The sequence below is a fragment of the Rhizoctonia solani genome, chromosome 4, assembly GCF_016906535.1.
Source record: "Rhizoctonia solani chromosome 4, complete sequence".
In the NCBI taxonomy this organism is placed as follows: Eukaryota; Fungi; Basidiomycota; class Agaricomycetes; order Cantharellales; family Ceratobasidiaceae; genus Rhizoctonia; species Rhizoctonia solani.
Window position 1 is genome coordinate 829,562 of NC_057373.1, and position 17,103 is coordinate 846,664.

The following is a 17,103-nucleotide window of genomic DNA, read 5'->3' on the forward strand; positions in this document are numbered from 1 at the left end:
CACCCTCTTTTAGTTGCGTCGGCACATGCGGAACAAGTTGCGTCGGATAAAGTAGTATAGACACTAGTTGGTTGCAGTCAATACCGGTTTGAATGGGAGTAGAAATAAATGCACTTACGCCAATGAAGCGAACCATACTCAATCCAAACGTGCACCACAAGATAACACTGAAGTATGTATTCTGGATCTTCTTTTGTTGCACTTCAGTCACACCATATCCATTCGTTTGCTCGATCAACACCGCCAACGCAGCGTTGGACAACATCCAGCATGCACTGCAAATTCTCGAATCAGCACCTCTTTCAGCAATAAGAGTAAATGAAACATACACCAATCGAGTTCTGAATGTCTTGTTCGAATCATCCATCGTGGGCTTTTCAATGACTTCCTTGGTGTCAATCTTGGTCACTGCACGCTTGACAGTTTCCTCAAATGCAGCGTCGATATCTTCTTGGATTTTCTCAGTGTCTTCCACAACAGCTGTTGCGCCTTCCTTCTTGGTGGACGAGACGGACGGGAGAACATCCGCCTTGTCGCTTCCCTTGGTTCCCCAACTCACATCGTGCCTACAATAGTATATTAGTAAGGGACGAAAGGAAAAGGAGGAAGGGGGCATACAAGTTGCAGAAAGCATAAGTATTGAGGACGTTGGTGAAGCTGGGTGCCAAAAGCATGTACTGCGGGAAACTCGAAAACATGTGCCAAGGGTCACGCTACCGTTCAACCATTCTCAGCACGTAATCAGTGATAAACAGGGCTGGGACTCACGTATAGGAACGACGAGATAAAGTAGATACCAAACGTAGCGACCAACGCAGCCATAAGCACACCGTTCGTCCCCTGCAACAGTTCTCCGAGCTTTTGACCAGTCGAAGAGCCTGCTGTAAACGTGACAGCCTGCCATAATTGTCAATACTAGTTCATGAAGAACAAGGGCAAAACATACCTGGAACGCTCTAACCGTGAGCCATAACGAGCAAACAATCAAGTACACAGACAGGAAGGCAAAGACGCAAAGGGTGATAAAGTATGTCAAGCGTTCACCCTTGGGTCGATTACCAAGGCAAGGACAAACTGCAGAGCCAAAAACGCGAGGTAAATCCATTCGAATGCCTGGTTGACGTAGAATGTCACAGCCTTGGTACCAAAAATGTAGACATTTTGGTCCGGCAAGAGCTCAATGATAATGGAGAAAGTGAGCCACAGATTGGCCAGCGCGAACCAGGAAAAGACAAGCGAAAAGACGTTGTAGAGTGCCTGAATGTGGAAAAGAACATGCTATCATAGGAGTCAGATGCGTTTAAATCCGATCACAATGATGCTCACCGGACGATACCATGACCAGATTTGTAAAGCTTGAAGAAGTGCACAATCGAATATACAGACGCGGCAAACGAACCGTTCAGCCATCGACGACGTTGACCAATAAGCTCAGCAGCCGACTCGGGAACGTCAGTCTCGGCCTTGCTGGGCTTGACGTAGGTCAAGGTCCACCTGTCGCCAGCCTTGGCTACCAATTCGAAACACAGGATACGATCCTCGGCCAAGAACATGTTCTTGGTGAAGATGTTCATGCCGTGAATACCCTTCTTGCCGAGACGATCGGCCACTGGGAATTATCGTGAATTATGTGGAGTGGAATTGCACAGCCAAAGACTTACGCGAGTGATCACCATGGAAGTATTGCTCCAGCGGGCGGCCAAGAATGGCGCGGTATCTGTAGGCAGAGAAGGCACCAGGCAACACAGAGACACTAGATACACGATCAATACACGCTCTTCGTGTTTCACGTGTCAACTTACTAGCCGAAACTACTCTCCAGGGGTTTATCAAGAATGTTACTCATCTTGTACTCAAAGTTTTGAGCAGCGACGAGTGGGTTGAGCAGTTTCTTTCCCGCCTTGCCAATCATAGCGTGAATTTCTCCACAAGCACCACCCAAGTTGGGGTCATTGTAGAACGCCTGAGCAAGGCCATTGAATATCCGTGTCACTGCGTCTAGGCAACATTTGTCTTACCTCCCATAGGTAGTAAATACTCTTGTGTCCAGGTTTGGTACCAGCGTCAATGAGAACACAGATCTCGGGCTGTACAATGCGATTGTTAGAGGGCAGGGAATCATAGGTAACCTAGAGTTCATATTCACCTGGAGCATCTTGCCAATAGCATTAAACAGCCATCGATGACTGTTAATCTTCTTCTGGTTCTTTGCCTTGAGGACGAAAATAATTTGGACAGGGACGAGGTTGTTGGCATCTTCGCCGTGAGGCTGCACAAGCTGCATGTCCGAATCGATGGACAACTGGGTCGTATACTGCAGCTACCAGTCAAATCAAATACGATAATGAATATATGCGCATACGGACCTCGAAAATGTGAGCTACGGTCTCTTTCTTGTCGACTTCTTTTTTCATGACACCGTCTTGGTAAACACCCACGGTAGCCAAAATATCCAGCACCGACTGAAACCCTCAAAGTTAGGTCACACGCACGGAAATAGAGTTGTGTCCAAACAAACCTTGTCCATGGGCTCCAGGCCGTCGACAATCAATGCAACGGTGATTTTGTGCCAGGCGGGAGTGCCCTCTTCGGCGTGTTTCTTCCAGTACTTGGACTGCTTGGTCTTGCAGATATCGCGAATGTTCATCATGACACCTAAGATAACCCAGCAGGGTCAGTTACGTAATACACCCATATACCGCATAGGGCCATACCGTGCAGGGTACGGGCATAGAGGACCTTGTCCTCGTTGTAACTCGTAACAGCAATGAGAAGTTCAGTCTGTCGGCCGTAGTTAGAGGTACGAAGGCTCCATCCGTTTTCGGTGGTAAAGTCGTCGGGATCGCAGGTTGCGGCGGTGTAGCGCATATGGGTGAATTCGTTCGAATTAACTGTGCAAGCGTTAGATAGGGCACACCTAATCAAGCAACGGCTTACTGTTCTGGTACTTTGGCTCGACAGCCTTGGCAACGGCAGTCGGGACCGCGTACTGCCGAGGGCATTAGTGGGGGAAAGGGAATAGGATAGTGTGAAACGCACGTCTGCGATAAAGTTCCCGCCTTGGAGTTTGACACGCTTTGTCTTTCCGCGCTTGATGGTCTGTCGACGACGCCATTGCTCGTCCTGACGAGCCGAGGGGGTCATGGATGTTGCTGAATAGACGGATCCGGGGCGTCCATTGTATGGATCGCCGTATGCATTAGGGTCGATGAATCTGACAAATTGTGAGCGACAGATATACAAGAGCGCTAAAGACGACTTACCCCCCTGGACCAGCCATCGGGGGATAGGATCCGCCATAGGAGCTTGTAAGAGGCTTTTCCTCGTCGTCGTGAAGATCATATCGCGAAGGGCCGTGGTTATCACCAGCGTAGTTCTGAGTGTAGGGCTGCTGGGGCAAGCTAGCGGTGCTCGCAAACGGATTCTGGATATTGTTAGAGGACCCATACGAGTTCAAGGGGTATGCTTGGTTAGCTTGGTTATCATGGAACGGATCCTGGTATCCGCCTTGTTCGTCGGCCTGGAGAACTGGGCGTCCGGACATACTGAAAAAAGTCTAAAGAAGAAATCGAGTGGACAACGACGCGTCGAGTCTTGCTTTATTTAAATGACCTCCTATACTGCGCAACCGCCCTCAGGGTCCAGCACCGCCACAGCTCTCCTTTTCCTCCTTTTCTCGGCAGTGCGTCTTACGCCGGTCTTCAAGCGGTGAGTCCGGCATCCACTGTCTGCCGGCACCAGTGCATATACACACGTGTGAATGCCTAGAACATCTCTATACACAGATCCTATCCCATACAATAGATAGTGCGAGTTGGAGCTATTGGAGCAGAGACGGTTTTTCGCGTAGCAACCACTCTCCGGCATCACCATACCCTCCTTCCACAAATAGCTTCTTCACCTATGCTGCGGCAAGGATCGGATTTATCCACTGTTTATGCAATGCCGTTGGATGACGCTATGCTGATCGACCCCGCACAAGGAAATACTCGCTAATGTAATTGGATTTGGACTTGCTAATTATTGAACTGCCCACCACTAGCACTGCGACATATTGACAGCTATGCTCGCTCGACTCTCTGCCTTTCAGGGGGGTGTGGGTACTCGATCTTACTCGGCTTCGACTCACGCCGATCCCCGAGCAAAACTACGGCGATCTCTCCTTTACGGTACGCCCTTTCTATTGCTCATGCATACAATACGATTAGCTCACTCCCGTCCCCACTGCCACCCTCAAATAAAGTCCCGTCGTCCAATGATCGAATGCTACAAAAATCACTATCATCTCCATCGGACGCACTCATCTACGACTTGGAAGACAGTGTAGCGCCCAACGAGAAGGAACGAGCGCGCACTGCTTTATTGGGTTTTCTCCAGGTACGATCACAGATCAGGTACCTTTGGGCCTCGAGGAAACATTCATCTCGTGTTTTTATTGTCTTTTACGTGTAGAGTCAACCGCGCGAACATGCGTCTAGGACTTTTGTGAGACTGAATGCGATCGATACCCCTCAGTTTGTGGGTGACATTACTACCGTGGTATGTCCCCTTGTGGTCGTATTTATCGCATTCTTTTTAAAGCCACCAGTAGCTCAAATGGGAGCACCTTGAAGGGATCGTAATGCCTAAAATACACTCGGCAAGCTATTTGGATAAAGTAGCCTCGTATGTCCCTGAAGGTGTGCAACAACAACACACAGCCTTGAATAACTCAATCATCATTTAGTGTTTAATTAGGTCGACCGTTGAGTATTATCGCATCGATCGAATCTGCACGAGGTCTGTGGGATGCCGGCCACATCGCTGGTTGGAAAGCAGGACAAGGAGCAGGGAACAAGGTTACTGTTTCGTCGCTATTAGTAAGTTAAACCAAAATATAATCAATTTACCTGAATTGGTCAATTCATTTCGCACCCCCTTCCCCTCCTCGCACCCTGCTTTTCATATCACCAAACCTCGATTTCATTTCGACTGGTCACAGTTTGCTGCGGAAGATTGTACGTCTTATATTCCACACTGCGCATACTAACACAGGTCTAATGAAATGCAAAACAAAAAAGATTGCGCAGATACGCATATCATACGTACTAAAGCTCGCCAAGAATTACTTTATCCACGGTCTCAGATGGCGACGGCCGCTAAAGCGTTTGGAATACAGTGTATCGACATGGTATGTCTTGTTCCATCCTCCTTTTCTATCATTGTTGGAACTAACTATGGGCCAAGGTGTGCGTGAATTACAAAGATACCTCCGTCTTGCGTGATGAATGCGAGGAAGCTCGAAGACTGGGGTACGACGGGAAGCAAGCGATTCATCCGAATCAGGTGGAGATCATCCAGTCGACGTTTGTTCCTACCGAAAAAGGTGCGAACTTCCTCTATTTAATCTCAAACTATGAAACCAACTCGACTGACACGGCAATACAAACGTCCTCGCTCTACAACATCCAACAAACTAGAACTCATAAGAGCAGCCAAAATCATTTCCCAGATGGCTCATTCACATGCATCCTCAACAGGAGCGTTCGGTCTAGACTCTGGATCAGGCGAAGTGGAAATGATAGACGCACCAATGCTCAAGCAGGTGATTCATACATTTTATTATATACAAACGATAACTAATTGGCTGGATTGGTTCGCTCAAAGGCCGAGGCGACAATCGCAAAAGCCAAAGCCGCTGGGTTGAAAATCCCTGATGTCTGATCGAACCGTCGATTCCTCACCTATAGGCCTTGCGCACGGATCGATTCGGAGGGCAAGATCACATCTGTACTTTTAATACAATTCAACTCTACTTTTTTACGATTATTATACAGGATCTCATGGACAGCTATACATGCGTAACGTATTCAGAGTAAATGGAAAAGCAATCTACCAGTCGAGCTCGGGAGGGAAGAACTTGGCGATGAGCCCTTGGTAGTAAGGCTTGAGCTTTTCGGGGTTGACAGCCTCGTCACTCTTGGAATATAAATCGTATGGGTTGAATGCACTGTGAAAATTCTGATTAGAATACACAGAGTTCGGGATGTGGGGGAAAACTCACAGGACCGCGTCCATGGCCTTCCTGTCCTTTTCGTTCAGAGGTACTGGTACGCCTTTTCACGGTGCCATGGGTAGAAAGAGTGGTACCTGATCATGGCGAGACCTTCCTCGGGAAGAGAGCTCTGATCTTTCATGACGTGGTACAAGTACTTTAACCCCGCATACATTCAGTCAATAGATTGCTTTCTGATAGGAATGTGTGGGGCGTACCTCGTCATGTCCCCAAGAAAGCATAACGTTGTCCAATCCGCAGTTGGGTTCGTATATCCCGTACTTGGTTGAGTATGTAGAGTGCTTGGAGTCGGGGTTCTCAGTAAAGGAACCAGGGTAGATGATCTCATCTGGGAAAGCACAGCCGACGACGAATGTGTCCTATAGAAGGCACATCAGTGTTCGGATTCATCAATGATCAATTGAAGCTGGCTTACGCCCACTACGTCCCATTGACCTCTGCACCAATGGTCATCACGTCAACGAATGATTGTTGTGAAATACAATGGGGAAACTTACTCGGAACCAAAGAAGTAGAGCAACTTGCCAAGGTCATGTACGAGGCCAACGACCTGCATCCACTCGGGCTTTCCATCTCGGCGGATGGCCTCAGCTGTCTGAAGCAAGTGCTCGATTTGCGAGAGCTCCGTCTAGGAAAACAATTGGTCTCAGCACATGGTCGCATATACCGGTCACAGACTTACATCAGGATCAGAGTCATCAACCAATGTCTCAAGCATTTCAACTTTTCCACAACGGGTGAGAATAAGTACCATAGACCAAACGACTCACTAGCTTCCCAGACACCCATCCTCGCACGCTTGCCACGGCCCTCCTCAAACTCACGACGCTTGCGAACATTAACTCGACAGTTTGTTTCGTGTGTTGCTCCTACACCCCCACCAATTCAACGTCATCATTCCGCCCTTCTTCTTCTCCCCCCAAAAAACGCCGCGGACTTGCCTTGTAGAAAGACTTTACACGGTCGCACGCGGCTTCATAGTCCCTGAACGCCGCCTTGTCTTTTTCGGAATCGAATTGGGCCGCACTGTCCCAGGCCGCCGCGTCTGCTTGCGCCTGAGCTTTAAGCTTGGCGATGTTGACTGAAACGCCCCAATTGGGAAGGTTAGAATGAATTGCTATTGGATGGGAGAGGAACAATAGAGAGAGACAAAGAGGGGAGGACTTGCCATCGTCGACAGCATCCGAGACCTCGTCGAGTGCACGCCCGTCACGGTTATTGTTCTCGAGATACACGGGCATACGCATACGGAAAGTACTGCTGGTGGTGGTTCAAGTTAGAGAACGAAAGTTTTGTTCGAGGGAACAAGGTACTGTTGCGGAGTAAGTGGGGAATGAAATGCGGGGGTGTTGTTTTCCCAACCGATGAAATGCATTCGCTTTATATATGCGAACTCTCGCGCTTGCCGACTCACCTGCAAAGTACCACTCCAGTGGCTATGAACCTATGAATACAGACTCCGGCCCGAATATCCGAAGTCGACGCTCCAGACAGTATACATTACATTTTCGAAGGTGAATTTCAGCGGTCCTAGGGGTGCTGGACTCCAGGTGGAGGGATCCCTCTCGACGTAACACGCAATAAGTCGCTTCGGAACTTAGGACCGGTGGTCAATCAGCCAATGAGTGAGAAGAAAAGAAAAAGCAAGCCGCCCAAATCCAAATATTTATAATAAGTTCAGTTGGTAAGAATACAACAAAATCCAGTGACGAATCCAAATAAAGTACTTGTAGACCACAGAGATAAACCAAGCCGAACACAGAGATACCAAGTTAATTAAATAAGATAGCCGAAACATCCCAGAGAAAAAGAGAAGCAAAACGAAAAAAGACGAAAAGGGAAGCACATCTATGGATTCGCAGCGTTGTGCGGGATTCCAGCAGCCCAGATGGGATGGCTGTCCTCCCATGAGACACTGCCGCTCACATCCAAGTCATACGCCAAGTCGGCGAACCGTGTGTCGCGAGCGACCTCGGTTCCGTAAAGGGTGTTTGTCGCCGCAGGGGTGCCTGGAGGCGCACGGCCTGTCGTCTTGAACGCTAGCCCACCAGGCGTACGTCCAAGATCGATCTTTGGGGCAGGGAACATGCTGAAGTTGGCTCCCAACCGTTCAGGGGTGATAAACCCGTGCCTCCGTTGCAGGTGCTGACGAGGTATTTGTGGGGCCGTTTGTGGTGGTTGTTGACAGTCCGAGGAGCAAAGTTGAAGAAGGATTGAGGCTCCTTGGGTTGAGGCTCCTTGTCTTGGTAGTCGAAGTCATAGGACGACGCGCAGAAGCCGTGTGAGGGCGGTTGATGGTCCTACCAACGCGACCACTAGGTGCAGATGGCCGAGAAGCTGCTCTGACGATGGCTTCACAGTGAAGCAACTAGCGCAAAAGGCAGCACTTGATAGGGCCGTTCGCACCAAAGGTGGGAAGGGACGGGAAAAACGAGGTAGAGGAGCTGGGTTTGGTCTCGGAAGACGGGGGGCTGACGGATTTGCGAGAGGGAGGAGTGGCAGATTTACGAGCAGGGGGGCTGGCAGATTGCGAGAAAACCACGAGGGCTAGCGATTTACGAGCGAAAACCGGGGTGTGATAGATTTGCGAGCGGGGGTTGGAGGGCTTCGAGGCAGTTCCGAAGTTGGTGTGAATGGGTCAGCAACAGGAGTAAGTGGTGTCTCGTCCTCGGCTACGGTCTCCAGTGATGTTTTGATCATCCGACCTTTTCCTTTACCCCGGGTAGGACTGGGTGGCTCTACACTACCAGGTCGTGAGTAAGGCTTGGGGCTTCGTCGAGATGACTGTGATGAAGTGGGGATGGAGATTGAGACAAGGGGCGAAGAGAGCGGCGGGAGCCGGTCTCTTCGATCTCCCTCTCCTTTTCGGCAAGAGGAGGACGAGACCCTCGCGAACTCTTTGCTACTGAGGACGCACGTCCGCTGTTTTGGTTTTGGTTTTGCGAAGGGAAGAAGCCTCCTTCGGGGATGGAGAGTAGAGAGGGCTGAGAACCAGAGGGACCAGCAGAGGGTGCTACTGAGGAAGCACGGACGATAGTGTATCTACTATCTGCAACAGAGTCTTCTGGTCGGTTGCTACAAAGCTGATGAGTTTAATTCTAGCATGAGAGCACAAATACTTACTTATTAAACACCGATTCAGGAATCCTGTTAAACTGGGACTGTAAGTGGCGTAGGGTGGCTTGTAGCTCTCCAACTCTGGAACTATCGGTTTCAAGTTTGCAATCCGCTGCCTTAAGTCAGATATTTGAGCTTCATCTTGCTTCAGCTGTTGCTCTGCTTCCTCGACTATTCTTCAACAGCGTCGACGCGCGAAGTAAGTGCAACTGGGTCCATGGCCAATGCAACAAGCCGTGGCGCAACATCACGAAGTTGGGCTAACTGGCCCATAGAGTCTAGAGTATCAGAAGAGGTACTGTCACCGAAGGCTGTGGATTGCGTTTGAAACGCCTTGATCGCTAACACTCGCGAGCAGACTCATCACCGGCTTTCGGGCGTTGCGAATCTGGAGTTCGAGATCTGCTATCCGGGTGTCGGTGGTTCAATTTGAGATTGGGCGGGAATATCGGCGGCGGTGTCGATAACAGTTGCGGAAGTGGAGGTGGGGACAAGAGGGCGAGTGGGGGCGGGGGTAGCTAAACCAACAACCCAAACAATAAGTTCCCAACACCCCATATCAAACACAAAGATCACCCACCAGGTGCAGCAGCACGAGGAGCAGTCTTCGCAACTTCGACAACATCTTCAGCAGGAGTGTCTCCTTGGCCTTTCCTTTCCCATGGCGCGGGTGACGCGGGCAGGGGTGCGGATGACAACCTCGGCACGCTTGCCACGTCGGGGGCTGGTGCGGGTGGGGAGAACCTCATCCTGGGGCTCAGCCTTGGCCCTCACCCGGCGAGCCTTGGGCTCATCATCGGCCTTGCGCTTCTTGGACGAGGAAGCTGTCGATGTCGAGGGCTTCGAGGGTCTGTTGAATAGTGTTGTTGGGTCAGCCGCCGTCACCGATGGTATGATATCGTATGGGCGATTGGGGCGAGGGAGAGATCAAGTGGGGTAGGGGGAAACGTACCCGGCAGTAGAGAAATAGCGCTCCAAAACCATGTCGATGAGGACTTCAGACCTGGAGTTGGCTTTGATGCCGAGCTCCTATTAACCATCCATTGGTCAACCAACCGTCACCGACTCCACTTCCACTCCCCCCTCCTCCCCCTTCACCCAATACCAATTAAAGATGACGAACCTTGCACTTGGCCTGCAACGCAGCCCGCTTCAAGCTTTCAAGTTGAACGCGAGTGGGGAACATCTTTGTATACCAGAGTGGGAGGTGAGTGGGAAGGGTGGGAAGAGGTAGACAAAGATGTTGGTCACAAAAAGTTATGATCAACACACACAGACAGACAGACAAAGTTGTCGAGGTGAAGAGAGGAGGGGAGTGAGTCGATCGAGTCGAGTCGAGTTTATAGGTTGTGGATGTGGAGAGGGAAGGAACACGATGTTGCGTTGATCTTCACAAATATGCACGTGATCTGTCAACACCACACCCCCGTTTTGGAATCTGCGTGGGTGGCGAGTGGGGTCCAAGTCAGACGGAACAATGGGATTTCTTTTTCTTTTGGTTTAGGGATAATTTAGTGGGGCTTTACGAGGCTTGGGTTCAAAGTAGAGTTGGATTCGTTCAGGCCGATACTTTATTGATTTTATTTACTTTCTTTGTTTAACCTGGTCTTGCCTTTGGCCAGCGCTTATGCGGCCGTGTGATCGCAACTATACCCAGACCTTAGTCCCTTGTTTTTCACATTTCGTCGGTTCAAATTTTCGGGTGTTTCTGTGTGTCGGGCATGTACACCGTGTCTACTTCTTGAGCGTACGTAACAATAATGGTGGGGACGGTTGTCTTTTATTGCGCATTAGACCAAGGTCGAATAATTAATTTTGTAAATCACTCGAGAAACAAGTTGTAGCACCGGGTTATTCGAGTTCATGATTTTATTTTTCTAGCGCTCAGAACCATTACAGGTTTACCTTGTCCGTCGTCATCAAAAGATCTAAGATAGTGTTTCGCGGATAGTGTCTTTATTCATACCGATTAGCGATAAACCGTAATAAATAGTGATACGCCGCCGTGTGGCTTTATCACACCGGGGGGAGGGCCGATTAAACTCTGATGATTGAATCTGACCATGTGTGATCGCGCGGGGGTTGTAAGCCTCATGTTTCATTCAGCTATAGCCACACAGACAATGGGAACGCTTGTTCCGAGCATCAATGATCAATGTGTGAATTCCCCCCTCCTTCCCCTCCGATGGTTGGACCTTGTACTGCGTATGTGAATATGGGGTTTGCCGAAGGTCTGTGTAAATGCGTTGCTTTCCGATCTTAAACATCCACATGACTATGGGTGAGCGAGTCTAAGTTTTAAACATCCGGAATTAAATATTGGATGTCGATCAGTGTTCACATGCGCAAGGTGCATTGTAGCGCATATGTCCAGTTTGGCATTGTGTTTACAACTGTGATCAGGTAATTGCGTTGAACTCGGCTCAATAAACAGTAGGATGTATGCGCTCGCTTTATCCGAGTCAATGATTTCTAATCCATTTAGATGCTGTGGTGCTGTGGAGCCTAGGGAAGCGCCTCGGTTTCCAAACTTATCATTTTTGCCGATACATATATATTTAACACTACCACAAGACACTGACACCCCGTCGCATCGCCATTCCTCCTGGGTTGACGACGACACAGACGCATTCAAATTTTGTAACCCGCCCTCCACCCCTCTCGACCTGAACTCGGGTCGGGGCTGGGTTGGTTAATAAGAAATGGGGCGCACGCCGACGTCACTTGATAACGACATGGTATTCAAATCGCAACCCTTTTTTGGGCGCATGGTTTACTTCGTTACGGGTTATGCAACCGTCTGATTTTATTTGTAAGTAACCGGTTTGTATGCATCGGCAATAATCATGGGAGGTTACGGGCCCCTCTGCTATTTATCGGAACAAAGTCTAAGTTATTTAGCATGGGTGTTACTCGACACAATAGCCAAGCATTCTATCCGGGGTGTGTGTGTTGTTAGCTCGCAGAAGCCCGCTGCGTCACACTCATCGTCGTCATTGCCCTACGTATTGACTCAGACCCCCGCCCGCGCCGACTTTCAAAGACATGTATATCGATGACGAGACCCCACTTGAGGGGGGGATGTGACACAATTGGCGCATAAGCAAGTGTCACATTAGAATATCGAAAGAAGTGTTGCACGTCACGTATGACTTGGGTTAAATACCCGTTGGCATCTTATGATAGGAAGGCTTAGTTGCCTTGGCATGTAGAAATGTGACAGATAGCCTAGGCTCACTTGGAGCATTTTCGCTGCCGGGCAGAAACATACGAGACGCACACAGACGCACACACAAGGGGTTTACCTTGGAATGAACAAACGCCGGGACGCGGGTGTGTGACGAGACCCCCTTCTTGTCCGTCACGGAACCGGTGGGGGGCGCAAGCCAAAGAGCCGAAAATGGTTTCAGAATGACAAACGGTCACGGGGGTTCTTCTCACGGGTGTCTGACGGGTTGGTTGGGTGATCAGAACCGCGGTCAACACGGGCGTCTTTGGCTGCTTGCGAGTTTCGGCTTTGCTGTTATTGAGAAGGTTCGATATATACAAGTCGAGAGTTGTGTTTGTCAGAGTTGGGCTCGCATAATTTGTTTCTTGTTCTTGACGCGAGCCCGTCCGCCCGTGCGTTGCGTGCCGAGTTTTGTTTATAATTGATTTGTGAGTAACTGATTGGGTGTTGAGGGATGACATGGCGGGCTAAGCTGGACATGTGTGGTAGTAATTGATGGCCCGAGTGTCGGTGGAAGAACCACGGCCAACACGGCTCCCAACACCGCGCAATTCCATATCCATGCCCCTAGGCCTTGTGGACCCGCTCTCTCCTACATCTACTGTTGGTCCTGTCCCGCACCACCCACCACGCTCTCGTTCTCCCAACGCCACGCCCATGCCCACTCCTCCCCACCAGCCTCGACTCCCGAGCACGCTTGCCTCTCGTAAGCCATCTGCAGCGAACCTGAGGAGCGTATCAAACACGCAAACATCCCCTCTTGTTTCCTCCAAGCTCAGTGCACAGCCATTGGTCCCACCACCAGCCAAGAGTCCAAAGGTATCGCGTACAGCACAAGGCGGCCCCGATGCAACACGTGCGCGCAAGGTGTCTGGAACATCCACAAGCTCGCCTTACCAACCGCGTTCGCGCGCCCAGTCCCTCGTTTCCCAGTCTGGCGAGTCTGTACAGCTCCGACCTTCCTCGCCCACTAAAAAGGCGCCTGCACTGCCTCACCCAGAGTCTCCGCTCAATCCAAGTCCCGTCAAGCCCAAGCCTCGATTGGCCGGCGTTGTCAATGCCAATGGCTCTCCTCGTCCCCCTGCTAAAACCCCTGGCTCACGCAATACTTCCAATGTCTTTCCTCCGTTGGAAAACAGTAATAATAATAGCAACTATACTCCGTCTCCTCCCCCACCCAAGCTGCCGGCTGTCGTATGGCCCGTAGACGAGGAAGAGGAAAGCGTCAATGGCGATTGGGCACCGAGCCTTAGACCACCCGTGTCGGGCGGAACGAGCGAAGCCTACGACTTTAGCGGCATCCCACTCGGCAGCGAAGGCGTTCCCCAGTACAGGGCAGAAGATGAAATGACCATGGAGCTTATCACTGAAATCGACGATGGGGCGAACTCGACGAAGACGTAAGTAACTCACTTTTTTAAGTAATCAGCTTGCCCGTTTGAGTAATTCCCACTCTCACACACGCCCTCTTTTTTCTTCTTTGTCTTTTAGATGCAAGCCTCGTTGCGTGCCGTGCATCTGACACATGTCAAAAAGCTCACACATTATAAACGTCTTTTGGAGAGTGCTCAAACCTCTTCTGCCTCCCAGCTGCACGCTCTCCAGGCCGAGCTCAGGATGTTGCGTGCCAAGTTGGAGGAGGAGAGGCGGAAGAAGAGGGAGTTGGAGATGAGTGCTAACAAGGATCGCGAGGCTCTCAAGGTTGCCCAGATGGTGTGTCATACGGTTATTTTATTTCTCTCGCTAACTGACCCTCTGGTTACAGAAGTCTGCGCTTCAACAGCCTCAGCCAGCGTCTATGAACGCTTCCGTAGACCTCTCCACTCTGCTCCGGGGGGATGGCCAGGGAGGATTTAACGAGACGGAGATTAGAAAGGTTGTTAGAGCTATGAGGGCCTCTGATAGGCTTCGACTGTGAGTCTATTTTTAACTTGTTTCTACTCTGTTGGCTAATTTGACCTTTTGAAAGAATTCATATTATCCTCGATTGTACGCGGTTGTTTCTTTTCATTTTCATCCCTACTTACCATCTTTATCGCAGCATGTCTACCAGGCGATATATCAGGTGCGTTCTCTTGCTTTTCCAGCTCGAATAGCTAATAATATCAAAATGACAGCCATGATCCGTATGCTTGAGAAATACGCTGCCTCGACGTTTGATATCGTCGGTAACCTCCAGAGACGTAGCCATCAAAATCCTCGGCCATTTAAATGTGATGGAGCTGCTAGAAGTTGAAGTGGCAAGTCCTATCCGCGCAACGTATCTGTGCATATATACTCATCAACGAACCACAGGTCAGCAAGAAATGGCACATGCTAGTCCGTCACCCCGCCATATGGAGACACTTGTGTGTGGAATTGACCGCTACCGACCCTGTCCCCCTGAGGCCGCCTCCGAACCCTGAAGACTGGTGAGTCCTTGCGGTCCAAATCCTTTTTGCTGCTCTTTTTGGACTGACATGTTTTTGATTGATTGATTACAGGGAGCCGCTGTACCGTTCCCTGCACCACCGCGAACGCAACTGGGCCACGGGTCAAGTCCAGTCTATCCGGTTCCTCAAGGGCCATACTGGATTCTGCACGACTCTTATACTTAAAGGGAACCGCCTGATTAGCGGGAGCTACGACGAGACGATCCGAGTGTGGGATATTCGTTCTGGGAGGAGAAAAAGTGTTTGAAGGCCAAGGCTATCAGGTTTGTTCGTTTCTCCCTAGTTTTGTTTCGTGGGCTGAGACGGTTAGTTGTTTGGATTATCTACCGGACGAAGAAGTCTTGGTTGCTGGGTTCCACGATGTCGGGTACGTGCTCTTCGTTTTGTTCATGTCTTGCCAGTCTTTTGCTGAGACGCATTATCTAGACGCGTACAGTTATTCTCCACCGTCACTTGGCAGCCTATCCAAACTCTGCAAGGACACTTGTACGGTATTCGTGCGGTCGCGCTTTCGCCCAAGTACCTCGTATCGGCTGGAGCAGACAAGGCGCTCGTGTGCTGGGACTGGAGAGCTGGTCAAAAGGTAGGCATTGTCGACTTTTTTTTGTTTTGCTTCTCTTGCCGCTTGGCCCGAACTACCAGACTGACGATGGTGTTTTTATTACCAAGATTGTTCGGTTCGGTCAACAGACAAACTTGAATATCGGTGTTCAGATTGTGGACGAGGACGAGGAGGATCGTGGGTATTACGATTGATGGTATTGTCAGGACCTTTTCGATCCGTGAGTTTCCGCTTTTTGAGATGTGTTTGGATGGCGGCTCAACGGTGTGATTTTGATAGCGAGACGAGAAATGTTGAGCCAGTTTAAGCTTTCTGAGCTTGGTGGTTCGGATCCTGTTTTGTCTGCCAAGTTGAGCACTGTGGGAGTTGGAAGTGCGAACATGCTCCAGTACGTTCCATCCATATATCCCAACTACGTCCACTGCGCAAATTCTGACTAAACGGCAATAGATGGTTTGCAGCCAAGGGCAAACAAATGACATGCGCGACCAAAAATATCATTCTCACCTCGAACACGAAGACCCGAGCCGTCCACCTCGCTCGCATCGTCCGTCGAAACGCTGCCGAAGGCCCCGTCCCCACCCAAATCCAAGCCGCTCACGCCGCCCACCACTGCACACACCCGCCCACGACACAGTCTCGCCGTCCCTCCCCGCCAGAATCACGCAGCATGCCCCTGCACAGCCGGAAATCGATGGGTGCGCTGCTGTCGCCCGCCACGACCACGCACCGGGTGTCGTCGATGTATGCGCCCAACCGGCCGGGCACGGCGCTTGGCGCCCGACCGGGGACATCGATGGGCCGTCCTGGGACCTCAATGGGCGGCGGGTCCCCGAATCGAGTGGAGAAGAGGCCGGCCAAGCCGCCGGTCTTGTTGAGCGTGGTGGATACGCCGGATGTGGCGTTGGCGCTGTGGATCCCAAGAAGCGGCGCGTGGCGACGAGTACGCGGTTTAGTTCGAGGTTGGGTGCGGATCGTCGGGTGAGTACTTGATTTTTGAGGAGTTTTGGAGTTTGGGCTGATTGGGGTTATAGATCTTCGTATCGACGTATAACCTCACCATGTCCCATACCGCTAACGGCAAACCCAACCGGAAGAATTGCCCGAACCTCAACCGGGTGCAGGAGACGTCTCCAACGTCGATTTTAACACTGAGATTGCGACACTGGGAGGAGCATGGGCTGCGCTGGCTGAAGAGTCCGAATACGGCTGGCCCGCGCAGTTTAATGTCCCAGCCGGGTTCAAGGGGCTCGCCACTCCGGAAAAGAACCCGATGGCAATGGCCTTGTCTCATGAAGAGGTCGTAGTTGGAACTGCTGACGGAACAATCTATGTGATGAGTTTTGTGGGATATCAGTACAAGGCTTCCAAGGAGAACTTGCTCGAGGGATTGACTCTGGAAGAGATCGAGGAGGACCAAGATCAGGAAGAGGGGGAGGAGTAATTTAAGCGGGTTGTTTTCATCGGGGTTTTAACGTAGTTTTTATAATACCATTACCACTCAGTCCTTTTTTTTTTTTGCTTTCCTTTTGCTTTCTTGCCTGCGCGCGCAAACTGTCTATTCCTTCTTTTTTTTTGTTCCCACGCATGTGTATACCGTATATCTCCACTAGACTGACGACAAATTGACGGACTTTTTCATGATTGCCTTAATCAGAACATGATGGTTGGATATGAAATATAGTATTATTAAAAGTCTCAAGACGCA

At 50.3% G+C, this 17,103-nt stretch overlaps 5 protein-coding genes across 5 annotated transcripts; 2 read left to right on the forward strand and 3 right to left on the reverse strand.

Moving 5' to 3' along the window:
* Positions 1-9: 9 nt before the first annotated feature.
* On the reverse strand, positions 10-3,544 carry RhiXN_00234 (chitin synthase; the record flags this gene model as incomplete). The annotated part of the gene is made up of 18 exons (XM_043320053.1): positions 10-63; positions 119-275; positions 330-566; positions 619-713; positions 769-897; positions 947-956; positions 1,076-1,278; positions 1,332-1,609; positions 1,662-1,753; positions 1,803-1,963; positions 2,019-2,087; positions 2,147-2,314; positions 2,367-2,462; positions 2,519-2,655; positions 2,715-2,891; positions 2,938-2,989; positions 3,040-3,214; positions 3,264-3,544. The coding sequence occupies 18 exons, from the start codon at positions 3,542-3,544 to the stop codon at positions 10-12; spliced, it is 2,571 nt and encodes an 856-aa protein (XP_043179065.1).
* Positions 3,545-4,063: 519 nt separating this feature from the next.
* Positions 4,064-5,703, forward strand: RhiXN_00235 (citrate lyase subunit beta-like protein; the record flags this gene model as incomplete). Its single annotated transcript, XM_043320054.1, has 9 exons — positions 4,064-4,169; positions 4,244-4,377; positions 4,453-4,539; positions 4,592-4,679; positions 4,738-4,859; positions 5,126-5,170; positions 5,227-5,365; positions 5,520-5,584; positions 5,647-5,703. 9 exons carry the CDS (start codon positions 4,064-4,066, stop codon positions 5,701-5,703), a joined length of 843 nt encoding a protein of 280 aa, XP_043179066.1.
* Positions 5,704-5,871: 168 nt separating this feature from the next.
* RhiXN_00236 (aquaporin, Major intrinsic protein family) lies at positions 5,872-7,302 on the reverse strand (the record flags this gene model as incomplete). The annotated part of the gene is made up of 9 exons (XM_043320055.1): positions 5,872-5,989; positions 6,044-6,064; positions 6,130-6,191; positions 6,253-6,414; positions 6,471-6,492; positions 6,553-6,683; positions 6,738-6,778; positions 6,826-6,883; positions 6,937-7,302. The coding sequence occupies 9 exons, from the start codon at positions 7,300-7,302 to the stop codon at positions 5,872-5,874; spliced, it is 981 nt and encodes a 326-aa protein (XP_043179067.1).
* A 601-nt stretch (positions 7,303-7,903) lies between these two features.
* Positions 7,904-10,358, reverse strand: RhiXN_00237 (uncharacterized protein; the record flags this gene model as incomplete). Its single annotated transcript, XM_043320056.1, has 12 exons — positions 7,904-8,144; positions 8,206-8,407; positions 8,462-8,574; positions 8,625-8,793; positions 8,841-9,130; positions 9,179-9,288; positions 9,356-9,483; positions 9,519-9,690; positions 9,753-9,785; positions 9,848-10,022; positions 10,125-10,201; positions 10,296-10,358. 12 exons carry the CDS (start codon positions 10,356-10,358, stop codon positions 7,904-7,906), a joined length of 1,773 nt encoding a protein of 590 aa, XP_043179068.1.
* A 2,604-nt stretch (positions 10,359-12,962) lies between these two features.
* On the forward strand, positions 12,963-16,839 carry RhiXN_00238 (WD40 domain-containing protein; the record flags this gene model as incomplete). The annotated part of the gene is made up of 17 exons (XM_043320057.1): positions 12,963-13,801; positions 13,967-14,114; positions 14,167-14,315; positions 14,371-14,390; positions 14,443-14,466; positions 14,519-14,569; positions 14,697-14,749; positions 14,885-14,953; positions 15,017-15,096; positions 15,144-15,200; positions 15,260-15,416; positions 15,476-15,576; positions 15,602-15,615; positions 15,675-15,783; positions 15,857-16,376; positions 16,430-16,513; positions 16,552-16,839. 17 exons carry the CDS (start codon positions 12,963-12,965, stop codon positions 16,837-16,839), a joined length of 2,763 nt encoding a protein of 920 aa, XP_043179069.1.
* Positions 16,840-17,103: the final 264 nt, after the last annotated feature.